Source organism: Hydra vulgaris, chromosome 09 (assembly GCF_038396675.1).
Source record: "Hydra vulgaris chromosome 09, alternate assembly HydraT2T_AEP".
Classification (NCBI taxonomy): domain Eukaryota; kingdom Metazoa; phylum Cnidaria; class Hydrozoa; order Anthoathecata; family Hydridae; genus Hydra; species Hydra vulgaris.
The window spans coordinates 27538898-27555966 of record NC_088928.1 but is presented as its reverse complement, the minus strand read 5'-3'; the positions used below and the strand labels follow the sequence as shown (position 1 = coordinate 27555966).

Genomic DNA, 17069 nt, shown 5'->3' with positions numbered 1-17069 from the left:
AAAATTAGGCTACCAGCAGGGCCCCCTTGAACTTCTAATATAGTTCGAACTTGAACACGTTCGAACTATATTAAAAAAAAGTTTGAACAAGTTCTTTTTTTACTTACTTGAAAAAGTGAAACAAACAGATATAAGTTAAATACAAAACTGTTTAATTATTTATTAAGAAATGCGAACTGACTATATTTTGATTAGAGTTTAAATTTTATTTGAGAACAAATAATATCACTAGGGTTGCCAGATGTCCCGGATTTCCCAGGAAGTCCTGGATTTAAGCGTCTGTGTCCCGCGTCCCGGCTCAATCCTTCCTGGGATGTTAAATGTCCCAAATCCGAAAATTGATGAAAATTGGTTTCAAAATCATTCAAATGTCATCAATTGTTCTAAATCTTCGAGCCACCACAAACTTGTGATGATTAAATATAAGTAACACATTTCTTGAATACTTACTTTATTAATAACTACAACTTTACTTATTTACTTTTTTTGGTCTTGCAGTCGCACTGTCGCACGCCGGAAGTTGTATTAATTTGTTGTGACATGCGCATAAGTGCAGATAAAAAATGGAAATCAGTCATTTAGAGCTTCGCTAAATGGCGAATGTCCTTTTTTCAACTGAAAAAGATAAAAAAAGTAATTAAATAGTAAAGAAAAGAAAAAAGAAAAAGAAAAAAAATGGAAAGAAAATAACTAAAAGAAAACTAATAAGGAAAAAGTTGAAAAATAAAAGAAAAAAGGGAAAGTATGATGAAACAAAAGATATTTAAGAAAAATAGATGATTAACAAGAAGAAGAAAAAAAAAAAGTTGCGAGCTGTATGATATTATGTATGACTTAAACAAGAAGTTGAATGACCGACAGATTTTTTGGGTTTAGCACCCAGTGTATCCTTAAGTCAGAGTTAATTCCCACAGCAATGAAAAAGTCAATTGAATCAAACTTATGTGCTGGTTTGCAGACAGCTGTGACTTATTTAGAGCAGTGGTTTGATTTTTTAGCTGGAGCAGTTATGCGTGTTTTGCAGCCATTCTCACTACAGGTTGTCCCCAGCTTTGAGAACATCATTACTGCTTGTGGTGTCCTAGGTCTAACTTCAAGTATAAATGTGGACATCATGTACGATGAATTTTCATCAGCAAAGTCAGGATTAGAAAATGTTATTGCGGATGATAAAAGTGACTGTGCTACTGTAAAATGGCAAACACTTTTCGTTAGTTGTGGTGAAAAATATGTTCCTGTAAATTTACTAAAAATTGTTTCCTATCTGCTGTCTATACCGGCAAGTAATGTATTTTGTAAAAGAATCTTCCCACTCATGAATATCAAGCGGAGGTCGGAAAGAAATAGAGCGACTGTTGAACTTGTGAGCGCAGAGCTCCAAGTTTCAGTGAATTTTTCTAAATTGTGTACTGAGCTCTATGACTTTGTTCTCAAAGATCAGAAAGTACTTAATGCAATTGCCAGTAGCCAGAAATACGGTAATGCAATGAAGAAGAAAAAGTAATAGTATATTAAATATATTCATAGTCTCATAAACAAAAATTTTTTCGGGCTTTCCTTCTCCAATATAATTAGCCGGGCTGACAAATAGAATATCTAGCAACCCTAAATATCACTTAAATTAATAGTTGTTTGTTTTTTTATTTACTTATTTTTGTTGGTAAATATGTAATAAAATATTTTATATATTTTTTGAAATATAAGTTTTTTTTATTTCTTTTTTTTTACCACTTATGAATTATTAATTAAGATTACAATATTATTTTTGCAATAATTGGACAATAATTCAGACTTCGATACACAATTCCCTGATGAAATTATCCAGTTTTCCAAGTTCATGGCAAATGAAAAGAATATATCAGCACTTGAATGTTTACAAGCAATTCATAGGAATAAGTTAAAATCAGTTTTTCCCAATGCTGACATCTGAAATTTGACAATTGAAAGAACACTTTAAAAAATATAAATTTTCAAGATGTCATAATTGGTTTTGCAAATGTAAAAGCAAGAAAAGTTTCTCTGTAAACAAAAAAGTAATCTTATGTTTTTTGCATTTATTTTTAAATACATTTTTTAAGGAATGGGGCCTCAAATATTTTTTGGCTTCTGACCCCCAAGACCCTTAATCCGGCATTAGTAAAATCATACAAGATTCTTCATCCAGATTGTCTTGTTTCTTTTAAAAGTACTTTTCTTATAAGACATTATTATTAAAGATAACACTTGAGTTTCTGAGCGGCAATAATAAATATAAGTGCTATTGTACTTTATTATATGACTGCCATCTTATTATATCTATATTATATGACTGCCATCTTATTATATCTATATTATATGACTGCCATCTTATTATATCTATATTATATGACTGCCATCTTATTATATCTATATTATATGACTGCCATCTTATTATATCTATATTATATGACTGCCATCTTATTATATCTATATTATATGACTGCCATCTTATTATATCTATATTATTTGACTTCTGGTGAATACATATTCTTATATTATTGTTAGCATTGCTCAATCAGGTAGCTTAAAATAGATTAAATTTTGTTAGTTTCCATAAACTTCTAGAAAACTCAAGAAGATGAAAATTCTAAAAAGTTTCTGACACCTGAAGACAGCTGGAAAAGCGTTAAATACACAGTGAATAGAGTTATCAGTAAATACATATATAAAATTAGAAATCTTTCAAAACTCTTTAGAACGCAACATTAATAATTGTTCAATTAATGATGCAAGAGATGACATATTAAATGAAAAAGTACAACTTTATGTTGGAACATAAAAAATTGAACCAATTATCAGCAATTATCAGCTATATTAATTATATATATATATATATATATATATATATATATATATATATATATATATATATATATATATATATATATATATATATATATATATATATATATATATATATATATGTATATATATATATATATATTTGTATATATACACACAGACACATATATGTATACACACAAGTACACACACGCATACAAATGTTAAGATAAAATGTTTTTGTTTTAGAAATGGTTAGGAAAGAAAAAAGAATTTAGTTATATTGGTTATGAAAATGTTGCTTTGGTATTGCATAAAGCTAAGGCTAATGAAGAGGTTAAAAATTGTTTTTGAATTTTTTGTTTGTTTGTTCAAAGTTATAAATTATATAAATGTTTTTTTTTTTAATTTTGCTCAGGTATAGCTTATTATACAATATTATTGTTAATAAGGGTTTTATTGTACTAATGTGCTGATGGGCTTACTAGAATTTTGATAGTTTGGGCAAAAAGATTCATATATGATTATCATCGCTGCTCAATCAGGCAGCTTATATAGTCTAAATCTTGCTAATTTCCATAAACTTCTAGAAGACTCCAGAAAGTTCTAGAAAGTTTCAAAGATTTATCCAGAACAGTCCAGAAAATTCTATAAAGTTCCAAAAGGTTTAAGAAAATTCTAGGCTTCAGAAAGTCTTAATACTACTGCCTACAAATACTACTTTTATACCAATTTTAAAATTTTGGAACACAGGAAATTAACTATTTTACAAAAAGTTAAAAAATTTTAAGATATAGCAGGGGTTGATAGCTGGGGCTAGAAAAAAATTATAATACTTTATATATTATAATTTTATGCTTATATTTACTATTTATTAAATACTGGCCTACATTTATATATTTTTAAACTCTTATTTACTTCCAACAAGATAGCAATCAACCACTATTAAGTTATGAGTTACTTTAAAATAGAGAATCAGTTAAAATACTGGGAAACATATAACTGAAGACATAAAAAGTTGTATAAAAAAGCAAAACATGAAGTTGGGTAAGAGTTATAAGGTTTTCTTAATGTTCAAGGAAAAAATCTGGATTAATTATCATGCTATAAAAAGTTTTTATAGCATGAAGGGACAAACACAGTAAAAGGATGCAACTTGTTGAATAAATAGCCAAGCAAGAATGAGTTTTGGTTTATCCTTATAGAGATGATAACTTGTTTGAGCATTGACAATGATTGTGTTTTTAGAAAAAAGAAAGAAATGTGACTTTACAACAATGGGAGAGTGGCTCAAGCTTAGCAGATAAAGCAGGTCTAAGTACATTTACAATGTACTTTTAGACTTCATCTGAGAGTAAGAGGGTTGTTATTTGTCAATATAGGAATGCCAACAATATTGCAATATTTTTTTGCAGTAAATAAATGTTTTGTTGTTTAACAAAAATTGTGAATTTAAAGTCCAGAATTTAAATCCATAAGCCTCAGGCTGTTACAGAAGATAGATCAAATTTAAAATTGGCTGCTTGTTCTAAGCAATTAAAGGGTAAAGATTTTTTTCGTCAGCAAATAGAGCCACTTTAGATTTCATTAAGATCCTTGATGGAAATTTTGTCTGAAGCACAAACTGTAGAAGTGTTTAATTGAGAGTTAATTTTAGTATTGGAAACCATAGTGATTTGGATGTTTAACAATGGGTTAATTTGTTTAACTGTCAAGAAGAGTATGGCCATTATATTCAAGAGTCAAATTAGAGTAAGATTTTTTGCAAATAATTCTGCTTTATTCTGGGGAGGTGTAAAAAGATCAGACCCATGATTTAGAGAATAAATGTTAGACTTATTTTAGTTAATGACACTGATGAAAACTAATCAAATATTTCTAGAACCTAACATCTGAGATAAGATACAAGATTTAGTAAACTGATGATAACATAGCTTAATATCAGACCGGACTTTTTTTACATTAGATTATTGCAATAATAAAAGTACATATTTTCTTAGAAGAGATGTTCTTGTAAAAAAGATGAAAAAAATGATTAATGTTGAAAAATGTGAAGTAGAATGAGGCTTGACTTAAAATTGAAGAGAAGTTATGCTTCCAAATATTTATTTCAGAAGGAATAAAAGTTTCCAAGATTCACTTTTTGCATACATATTATGATGTTTATAATGATGATAGTGATGATGATGATTATGATGATCATGTTGATCATAATGATGTTTATATATGCATATATATACAAAATATAACATAAATTTTTAATTAAAAAGATGCAGCCCCGGTCACAAACCCGGCCCATGTCATGCTTATATATGAGCCCCTGAGATGCATAGTGGTATAAGTCACTCATATGTAGTTTTGAGAAGTCTGACTAATATCACTATGACTGTGAACAAAAACAGCTGTTTAGTGAGGAGCATAACAAAAAACAGTATCATTATCCAGCATCATTATCGATATCATTAAACTTATACCACTCTGCCATGTAATAGAATAAACAAAATGCTAACCATTGGTGGCAATAACTCAAAATATTTAAAAAAGTGACTTATACCACTATGCATCTCATGGGCTCATATATTAGTATATATATATATATATATATATATATATATATATATATATATATATATATATATATATATATATATATATATATATATATATATATATATATGTATATATATATATATATATATATATATATATATATATATATATATATATATATATATATATATATATATATATATATATATATATATAATACTTAAATATACTTATATGCATATGTATATGTATATAAATATGTATATATTAGTAGAAAATCACTTAACAAAAATTTTTTTGTAAAGTGATTTTCTACTAATATATACATATTTATATTTATATTATGTAAAATAATACATATAAGTATTATGTAAAATATTTAAAATCAAACAGTTATAAACATACTTTGTTAAAGTGAAAAGTTTTTAATTTAGATGATAAAGTTTGATTTAAATTTTTGATTAAATTTGTTTAATTTTTTGCATAAAGTTATGAAATAGTAAAAAATACGTAAATGAAAAGCCATTATATTTAAAGCTATTATCAAACTATTTAATATATTTATTAGTGTTGTTAGCTTATATGATTCTCTGTTGTTTATTATAATTAGTTTTTATATTGGGAATAAATAAAATAGGTTTTTTAATATTTTTGTATTTTATGTAGATAATTTTGAAGTATTTAAAACTAATTGATAATCTTGATTTGAGAGTTAAATGGGCTTCTCGCTTCAAATACCATGATCTTGCTATTGATGTAAGTCATTTTTTAAGTTTTAAATACCACAATTTTTTAAATATAACATGTTTGTATTATTTTAATTTTTTTCTTTTTTTTCAAATTAATGTAATATAAAAAATATTATACACCAATCTGGGGGGTATGTAGTGTATAACTTTCCTTTAATCATTAAAAATGCACCTCTTGCTGTTAGGTACACTTTACTCATGCTCTTGATGTCTGATTCACCAGATGATCTGATTTTCAAAATAACAAATCTTATCAACATACTCATATTTTTCAACCACTGCTTATTTCGATCTCTTTTTTGACTTCATTGTATTCAGCAAACATTTTCTACACTCAAAACCAAAAATATTAAGAGCATTTTTTTTATTGCTACATCTCTTGGGAACTCTTTGCTTAGCAACTGTACAAACTAGAGTTTTCTCTAACTCTTTTTTATCACCATATTTTTATGTTTTTATGTTCATTATTGACTTGACAATGTCTTTTGTCTTTTTGATCTTTATCAAACTCTAACAATGAAATCTTAGTGTTAATTTTTTTCTGTCTCTCAATCAAGATGTGGGTGTGTCCCCATCACATCCCTGGTAGGATAGTGCTAAAGTTGTTTCTCCCAGCAGCGGCCTTGTTCGTTAAATTAGTTAGTTTTTTTTCAAGGTTGTGTTTCAGGGTTTAAAGAAGTAACAACAATTTTTTATTTATAAAAAAAAAAGCAGCTTGTTTGTAATGGCCCACTTAGCCTTGAGGAGGTGAAACAGTAGAATACAAGAGTCTGTTTTCTTTATTTTGAAATTTCCTTCTTTGTTTTTTGTGTTTTTTCCACATTACTTTTATATATGGTGTCTGCTCTTGCTTGAATTTTTTTTTCATTTGAAATTGACATTAAAGTAGTTTAAACTACTTTAATGTCAATTTCAAATGTCTGCACAAAAAGATATTTTTCTTTTCTTCAGATTTTCCACCGTGATACAATAGTTTGTGCTGTGACTGCACAAATTACTTCACATTACAATAGTTTGTGCTGTGCCTGCACAAATTACTTCACATTACAATAGTTTGTGCTGTGACTGCACAAATTACTTCACATTACAATAGTTTGTGCTGTGACTGCACAAATGACTTCACATTACAATAGTTTGTGATGTGACTGCACAAATTCTTGCCTTGTATTATTTTATTATTTATTTTACATATTTCTGATTTCAGCTTTCTGATTAAAGCCACCTGAATCCTGATAAATTAGTTTCATCCCCTGACTGATAAACTAGGTTCTTTTGATCTATTTTGTAAACCATGTACTAAAAACTGTCAATCCCATAGCACCTGAAGTTCTAACAACATTTCTTCAATTTATTTTTCCAAACCCTTTTCCAATATGTTCCATTTCAATCCTTATTATATCCCTTATTATAACCCTTATTATAACCCTTATCCCCCTTATCATTTTCTTCATAACTATGTTAAGCACTGACCCTCCAATACAGTAACTATTGTTCTCTTTTTCACTTTCTTTATCTTAAGAAAGTGATTTATCCATTTTTCTGCTATTAAAATATCAATACCTAGCACTCTTTGGCATATATATTCAATGTATATATATATATATATATATATATATATATATATATATATATATATATATATATATATATATATATATATATATATATATATATATATATATATATATATATATATATATATATATATATATATATGTATATATATACATATATATGTATATATATGTATATATATACATATATATATATATATATATATATATATATATATATATATATATATATATATATATATATATATATATATATATATATATATATATATATATATATATATATATATATATATATACAGTGGCGGCGTTAGGGTAGGGCCTGGTTGGGCGATGGCCCAGGGCGCCAAATATAAAGGGGCGAAACTAATTGGTTATTTTACCCTTTGCCTTTTTTTTGAATGGGGTTAAATTGAGCTAGGGGCGCCATAGAAATTTCGCCCAGGGCGCTGGTAGTGCTAAAACCGGCACTGTATGTATATATATATATATATATATATATATATATATATATATATATATATATATATATATATATATATATATATATATATATATATATATGTATGTATATATATATATATATATATATATATATATATATATATATATATATATATATATATATATATATATATATATATGTATATATATATATATATATATATATATATATATATATATATATATATATATATATATATATTTGTCCTGATTATAATGTTAAACTGATCCTATAGCAAAAATATTTTTAGGCAGGGGAGTACTACTTCATTTTTTAACAACTTGAATAAAATTATTTTAACTGTTTTTAATTAAATAAAAAAGATAAGAAATGAACTTAAAAAACTTCCTTGTCTTTTTTTATTTTTTTAAAAGGATAAGAAAACAGTTAACATTGAAACTATTGCAGTGTATATCTCACAAATCAATTACATAATTGAGTTTTTATATTTAAATAAAAATTACAAAAAAAATTTAAAAACTTGAATGAAAAATTTTTTTTTACTTATTTTGGTGACTATAAAATGAAAAAATCAACATTTTTTAAATATTTTTTTTACTTAGTAATCCCTAGAGAATCAAACAATATATTCAGCGGCAGTCAATATTAAAGTTGCTGTTGTTGGCTGAAAAAACAGAAAGAGAAAAAAAAAAGAAAGTTATATAATAGAATCAAGATTCTGTTGTAATCACAACAAGTTTTTTGCAGCTTTATGTAGCAATTAGTTCTTTTGTAATTTTTAGATTTTCTATGTAAATTTTTAAATTCCAGAGGTAAAGAATGGAATCAGGAGTAAGAAAAAGATAAGCACAATAAAGAGAAGTAACTTTTGAAGTAAGCTTTGGATTGTATATATGATTTTAATGAGAGATCAATATGAATGATAATCCAAGATGATTTAAAGTTTAAAAAAATTGTGATAGTTGTTTGCAGTAAACAACTTTTATCGGAGTTATATAGAATCAATTACCAGTTATTACTTAGTTACCAGATCCTGCAGTTATTCTCAGTTATTATCGTGTAGAAACTTTACTTAAGAAATGAATCAGACAAGACTTTGCTTCAGTAATGATGAGCAAGCCATGGTTTTCAAAATAGTTGTACTTTAAAAATCATTTGAACCTTTCTGATCAGTGCTGAAATTTCCTTTTTGGGTTTCAAATTACTTAAACACAAAATGTCAAAATGCTTCTTGCAATAAGTTTTCGTGACTTCAATGAAATTAAAAACCTAAAGAAATGTTTCTAAAAAAAGTTGACTAAAGAAATGTGTTGTTTTTTATATCCAGCCACAAAAAGTTTATACACAAGAGGTGAAATGAAGTGAGTTTTTTATATCCAGCCACAAAAAGTTTATACACAAGAGGTGAAGGAAAGCTTGTTGGAGAATACTTTAAATTAAAAATTTTAATTATTTTTTCAGGTATTCAGTTAATTACAGATTTAATAATTTAATTAAATTACAGATTTAATAACTTAGAACTTTTTAGTAATTTAAGAACTTAAAATAGTTATTTAATTTGTTTATAATTGTTATTGTTATTTATTTTAGTAAATTTTCTTTATCTGATTTTAGTTATGACAGATAAGACAATAATCAAGATTCAAAATCTTAGTTCTAAACAACTGCTACTTCAAGAGATAAAGAAAAGTTGAAAAAATTTATAAGTCAAAGTGGAAGTACTCAAACATCTACCACACATAAAAAACATAACTTATCACTCACACACCTACCACAGATAAAGAACATAACTTATTACTCACACACCTGTCACAGATAAAGAACATGACTTTTATTACTCACACATCTACCACAGATAAAGAACATAACTCATCACTCACATACCTACCACAGGTTGATGAGTGAGTGATGAGTTATGTTCTTTAAAAGTAGGCATCAATGCACCCTTAATATATAATCAATATACTTATTACTAAATAGTTGGTGGTTACATTTTAAAGTTGTTTACAAATAATAACATTACTAATATTAAGTAAACACCTAATAAAAATGACTAAAATAATAATTATATTAATAAAAATAATATTTACAACAAAAAAAAACACATTAAAATCACAACATAAAAATACAGAAAAATATTATTACTAATAATAATGATAATAGTAATAGTAATGATAACGATGATCATAATAAAAAAACAACCAAAAAGATTAAAAATAAGATAAGAATATTTAACATTAAAGTAATGCTATCAAAAAATCAAAACTGATAAAAAAAATATCAACAAAAATAGTTAAAAAAAAAAGGCTTTAAAAAGTATAAAATAATTTTTATTGTAACATGCATACACAAACATACATATACACATATACAGATGTATAGATATGCGTACACAGTTTACAGACATATACTTTTGCATACAGAAATACACATACGCGCCTTTATACACTCATATAAAAATGTATGCATACACATAGATATACACTTTTAAAAAAATATACAACTTTAAAAATGTATGACCAACATTAAACAAACTAAAAAGAAAAAATAATAACAAGACAGGGAAATACAAACATTGAACAAAAAAAAAAACATGATAATATAAGCAATATGTGACAATACCTAATAAACAGAATACACAAAATAAAATAAAAATACACAAGAACGTCTGAAAAAATAAAACAACAAACAATCCAAACAGCGCACAAAAATACATAGTAAAACAAACAACCTAAAAAAATACAGGGCAATTCAAAACAGTATACAAAATTACATGACAATATAAACAATGTATGAAAATAATTTAAAGAACTAAAAAAATTGTTTTTCGTTCTTTTTTCGCTGTTTGCTATAAAAACTTTAAATATTTTTGCTATAAAAACTTTTTTTGTTAGCGGTACTTTTTTATTATTGTTTTCCATTTTCAAACTTCTTTTTTTAACTTTTAACTTATTTATTTTGTTTATCTCTTCATTTTTTTTCTCTTCAGTTAGTTTATTTATTATTTTCAAACTTCTTTTTTTAACTTTTAACTTATTTATTTTGTTTATCTCTTCATTTTTTTTCTCTTCAGTTAGTTTATTTATTATTTATAAACTTTGGCATATATATAATTCTGACATATATAAAATTCGCCGAATGGTCACACACCAGCAGTGAACGTGAGGGAAGAAATGAAAAACATTAGAATAAAAGAGAATTATTTTTCAAACAAAGCATATTTTGACAGTTGTCAAGACAAAAATAATGATTAATAGAGGAATATTTCAAATATAAATAAGACAGACAATGCACCTTAACAATACTAACAATAATAATAAAAAATAAATTGTTATATAAATACTAATATGAACTAAGATAAACAAAAAATATATCACTAAACAAAAAATACATTAAAAAATAAAAGTATGCATACAAAGGAAAAAAAACATTAATGCCAATGTGTAAACATAATTTGTGTAGTGATTAAGTAATAAACATCTCAGAGTCGCATCTATTATTACTGGCATTTCGATGAGGATCAGCACTTATAACTAGTTTCTCCCGTCAGACAAATGTCATCGCCACTTATGCTTTGCCCCGCGACTTACGCCTATTCCATACTGCAGTAAAAAAGAATTCACTACAAATAGCCAAAACCCAACCATACCCAAATTTGTAAAACACTAATATTTTTTTGATGATATGATATAAAAAGTGTTGATCTACTGCACAATATAAATAATTAAATAAATCACTTACCATACCAACGGTAGAAAATACTAAGCGCAATAAATTAAAATTCAAATAAAAACGCCAGAAACAAAACTAAAACAACTAAAGTGTGCAAACAAAAAATACTAATAAAATTTCCCCTAAGACCATTTAAACCACATAGGTACTTCCAGCACCAATGTACCAAAAACAATCAAATGGCAATAAAACTTATTTATTTTGTTTATCTCTTCATTTTTTTTCTCTTCAGTTAGTTTATTTATTTAAATTATTTATACTGTTTTTACTTTGTTTATGTATTGTTATAGTTGTTTGTTTTTTCTTCTATTTTAAAAATGTTTTTTTTTATTTACTCTTTCTTCATTTACCTTTTTTTCTCTCTTTCTTTTCACTGTTAAAAAACACCTCCGCCATTTGCGTTGCAATAGAAATACCAATATTAATTTGAGTTCTCTTTTTACTAATTTATTGATTCTTTTACTAGCATTTTTAGCTGTGATTAAAGCTGTGTTAAACAATGTTACATAACAAAACACGGTTTCTTTTTCATAATTATTACTAATAATATTAAAATTGCATTTAGGCATTGTAACTTTTTGCAAGTAAAATAAAAATGAAATTATAAACCAAAAAAAATTTTTATTAAATATTATCCATAAATCTAAAATATACTTAAGATAACTTGTAAATAGCTATTTACAAATGTAAAGTACAGTATTATATATAATTATGAATAATTTTTAAATATTAACACTTTTAAATAAAATACAATTAAAAAAGCACATTTCGTTGGGCGAATAGAAATTTTTGTTTTTAAAAAACCTTATTTTTAAATAATCTGCCTCGATATAGAAATTAAAAAGAAAAGTCGTTTTAACGAAAAATTAAAGTAACTATAAATCAAAGTGAAAAGATGTGGAAAATTTAAACGTTAAACTTTCTACATAAATAAGACGTTGAAACGACGTCGTATTGTTCAAAGTTGCTTTATCAACGGTAAATCAACGTTGAATATTCCGGAGTTAAAAATTTCAACCTTGCTTAGACTTTGACACAACGTCTTTTGCTTGCTGGGTGCTATCCATTCTTTCTTAAATTTTATTTTTATCTGAAGCTAATTTATTACTTTTTTATAAGATTTAATTTATAATTGACTAATAACTTTCAATAGCTTGCTGCTGAATTTGCTTCAGGTGCATTGCCATTTTTTTCATACCTTTCAAAATTTCAGTTAGACAATCTTGTCCAAATATGACAAAAGAAACTAAAAAAAAAATTTACAAAATTTGGTGCTAAAGGAGAACCCATGGCAACGCCATCCAATTTTATTTTTCATTTTAAGAACTAAATTTTAGATTTTGTATATATATATTTTTGTTAATTATCATGTTAATGTTATTTGTCTAAATTTTTAGTGTATTGTTCAGCAACGTGATCACCGAAAAATGGAGGAATATAGAATGAAAGTAGAAAGTTCAGACAAGTATCTTTCAAAAATTGACCAATTACTTAATAATTCTGTAAGAATTTTTATTTTTTTATGAATTTTTTATTTTGAGAGGGTGATCCACCTTAAGTTTGATTTTTTTAAAGATTTTTTGGAATTTTAGTAATCAAGTTGTGAATCGAAACAAATTTTTTGTCGAAGTTTAAAGGAGATTTATTCGAAAAAAAGTTCAAAAGAGATTTATTTAAAAAAAAAAAAATATCCACATTAATAAATACTTGCTGAAGTAAAATTTATTAAGTTGATAGTTCAAAAAAACAAAGTTCATATTAGCTAATACTTATTTATACATTAAATCATAAAGAATTATCTTTATGACTATCTTGTATAAATATGTATGATTCAGAGACTATTATTTTATAAAAATTTTGTTTAATTGAAAGTTAGATGCATAAGTAGTAGTAATAATGATTAGTTACTTCTAATCACTATTACTAATACTACTGTATTAGTAATAATTACAAGGGGGTTATCGCATGCATCTTTCACTTTGAATTATTTCTTTTGTTAGAATGCAATTGACTTTGATAAAATAAAGAAATCTCCTTCATCGACATATTCAGGAGGAAAATATAAAGAGATTTTTTATGATCACAGATGTTTTTAGGTAAATACTTGATGAAAACTTTTTTGATTTTTCATCTAGTATAAAATGTTAAAAAATATGGTTATGCATCTTCTTTTGCCGTGAATTTAATCACAACTGCCATTTTTTGCCACAACTAGAAATGTGAATTTATTCACATTTCCAGTTAAATTATTTCAAAATGCGAAAAATGATGTTTTATTGACTATTTGAATTCTGAATTATTTCTTTTAATTTTTAAGAGGAAGAAAATTTTAAGGAAGGAATGAAGAAAAAGTTTTAGATTATTTTTATCTTTATAACTTTTTTCAGTGAATTTTTTCTGTTTTTTTATCACAGTATCTTTTTGCTGACATTTGACATTAGATTTAAAAAATTATTTGCTGTAAGTAAATGATACATAGTCATGATACATGTTTTTGTCTAAATTTGAATTCATTTTTTAAGTATTATCCATTAAAAATACTTTTAAGATATAACAATAATTTTACTTCAACAAAAGGAATTAAAAAGAAAAACCATTTGAATGAAAAACAATAGTTCTACGTCAACAAAAAAATATTGGAATTAAAAACAATATTTTTATGTCAACAAAAGAGCATTGGAATGAAAAACGAGAATCATAAAAATTTGACATAAAAAGAAAAAGTCAAATATTCATTAAGTTTAAAATTATACGCTGTATGTTTACTTTTCTTTGTTTCCTTTTTATTTATAAAAATCTGTGAGGCTTTTAACAAAATATTGTAGCATCAATTTATTAGAACTTTTATACATTATTTATATATTTTTAATCCAGACAAACTATAGTTAAGTCAAAAATTTTAAATTCTAAACTTTTCAGTCCTAGTAAAGTTTGCTAATCTTTTTTTTATTTTTTATTTTTTTGACTCACTAAGTAAAAGTTTACCATCTTCTATTACAAACTTTTTTACAGTAGTTTTTCATAGTAGACTAATAAATGCATACTATACTAGAAATACAAAAGCTTAATGTGTCATAAAACTTAGAGGTATGATAAACATCTATGTGCATCTGTGAATGAATTTAAAAACCAGAGTTTTTTTAAGCATTGTGAATGAAAAAGCTACAACTTCAAGCACTTTTATTGTCGTTTTCTAAAAATGTCAGTTAAAAAAATTCAATAAAGTTTTTATTCCAATTTCTTGACATTGACTTTTACTATTGATAAAAGTTAATGTCAAAATAATATTTTTTTACTTTTTTCTCTTGTTATTTCTACAATTATTCACAGTGTCGCAAAGTGCAAATTTATTTGAACTTTCCATCCTGAGGAAAACCTTTTGGGTATGGTAGTACACAAATCAACGGTCGCATTGGTATAGACTCTTATGGATTATATATCTCATTGGTATAGACTATATATCTCATTGGTATAGAACTGTTATGTCCATGTGAGGAAAACTGATTTTTACTTTTTAATGAAAATCTCCCTCCGCTCCGAAGTACTGTTTCGCTCTGCATTCAATTATTGAAAATAAATTATATTGTTAATTTTTTTTATTTTTTAGGTAAAAAATTATTTTTTTCGGAACATTCTGAACATTTAATACTCTATTAGTATTAAATGTTCAAAAAATTAAATTTTATATAAAAAATAAAAAAAATCAACATAATTTACCTTCAATGATTCTTTGCGTTGAATGCAAATCGGAACAGAGTATTTTCAAATTTAATTTTTTCTAATTTGGAGTTTAAAACTTACTCTCGTGGCGTTGGCTCTGGTTTTATAAGATTTGTGTATACTTTGAATGGAACCAAAGATTATGAGTTTGCCACTCTAATGAAGATTTTTTTATTTCTTGCAAATTATTTTTATGTTTACAGCTTTGGAATGTTTGGAATGTTTACAGCTTTGGAATGTTCTCTATGTGCTTATTATTAGTCATATTTTAATAAAAAAAAGTCTGATCAAAGAAGTTGGACTTCTTTGATCAGACTTTTGGGTGAGATTAGTCCAATGAATCATTAATTATTATTCATTATTTTAAAATTTTTTTGTTTTTAATTAATTACTTATTGTAAAAAAAATAATATTTATTAACTAAAACTTTTTCCTCCAATATTTTCTCCATACCCATCTGCAAACTTTGGATGTGGCTTTATTTATTTATTTTTTTTAAGCCGTACGATTTAGTTTTATAAGCTTTTTTTGTTGTTGAACCATTGATTCAAAGCTGTCCTGTTATGTTCAAAACTAGCTGTGATCAGCTTTGAGCATTTTGCGTTCAAAGCATGAGTGAGACTATTCTCGGCTCAAAATTTTTGCTCATACTATAATGTAAAATATACTTTTAAAAATCAAATATTAAATTTCGTTTTTTTATTAAAATGTTATTATTATTATTATTTTTTAGGCACTGAAATGGCGTTGATCAAAACTTTTAATATTATTAGGCTCTGTAATTGTTTTATACATTTTTTTTTGAGAAATAATATTTTGTAAATTTTAATAGATATTTACTAGCGCGGAAAATTTTTTTTGAAAAACGGAGCTGTCCGTGTTGTAATAAATTTAAGTCAAAGTGTTAAGTGATGTTTATTTTTATTAATTTATTGTTTTGTTTGTTTTTCAAGAATATTGAGCGTTATTTTTTGTAGAATATGTTAGTTTAATTGATTTCCTTAGTTGTCATTTTATTAGTGCTATATTCGTCAAAATAAAACTGCTAACCCGTTTTTCTCTGGGAACGGAAAAGAAAGAAAAAAGTTATCACGTAAGCATGCGTATTTTTGTTTCAAACAAAATAAAATTTAAACTACGCGTGCTGACGTGGTTTTTCCTTTTCTTGTTCCCGTAGTTAAACGGATGAGTGGAAACTGACCTTAATGTGGTGGATAATGGATAATGGCCTCTCCAAACGCCCTGCGGGGCCAGGGCGTTTGGAGAGGCCAGCCAGCAAGAAATCAACTTTTTTTAATTAGCTAAAAAAAACATTTTTTAATGAATTATAAAAGCCGAAAAAAAGTAAATTCAATTTTTAAACCTTGAATCTATTAAATAAGAAAAGAAAAAAAAAAACAAGTAATTTTCTTGTTATAGGTTAAAGAAAGAAAATTTGCATTAAACCAGGCGAAACTTTTGCAATAAACGTGTAAATTT

The 17069-nt window shown here is 25.6% G+C and overlaps 1 protein-coding gene across 1 annotated transcript in view; it reads left to right on the top strand.

The window, feature by feature from the left end:
- Window positions 1–16586, top strand: part of LOC100204413 (spermatogenesis-defective protein 39 homolog) — an 80226-nt gene extending 63640 nt beyond the window's left edge. Inside the window, exons 14-17 of the mRNA XM_065805225.1 lie at window positions 3049–3135; window positions 6016–6105; window positions 13268–13372; window positions 16324–16586. Coding sequence (XP_065661297.1) covers window positions 3049–3135; window positions 6016–6105; window positions 13268–13372; window positions 16324–16341 — 300 coding nt within the window. The 3' untranslated portion in view covers window positions 16342–16586. The remainder of the gene's footprint in view (window positions 1–3048; window positions 3136–6015; window positions 6106–13267; window positions 13373–16323) is intronic.
- Window positions 16587–17069: the final 483 nt, after the last annotated feature.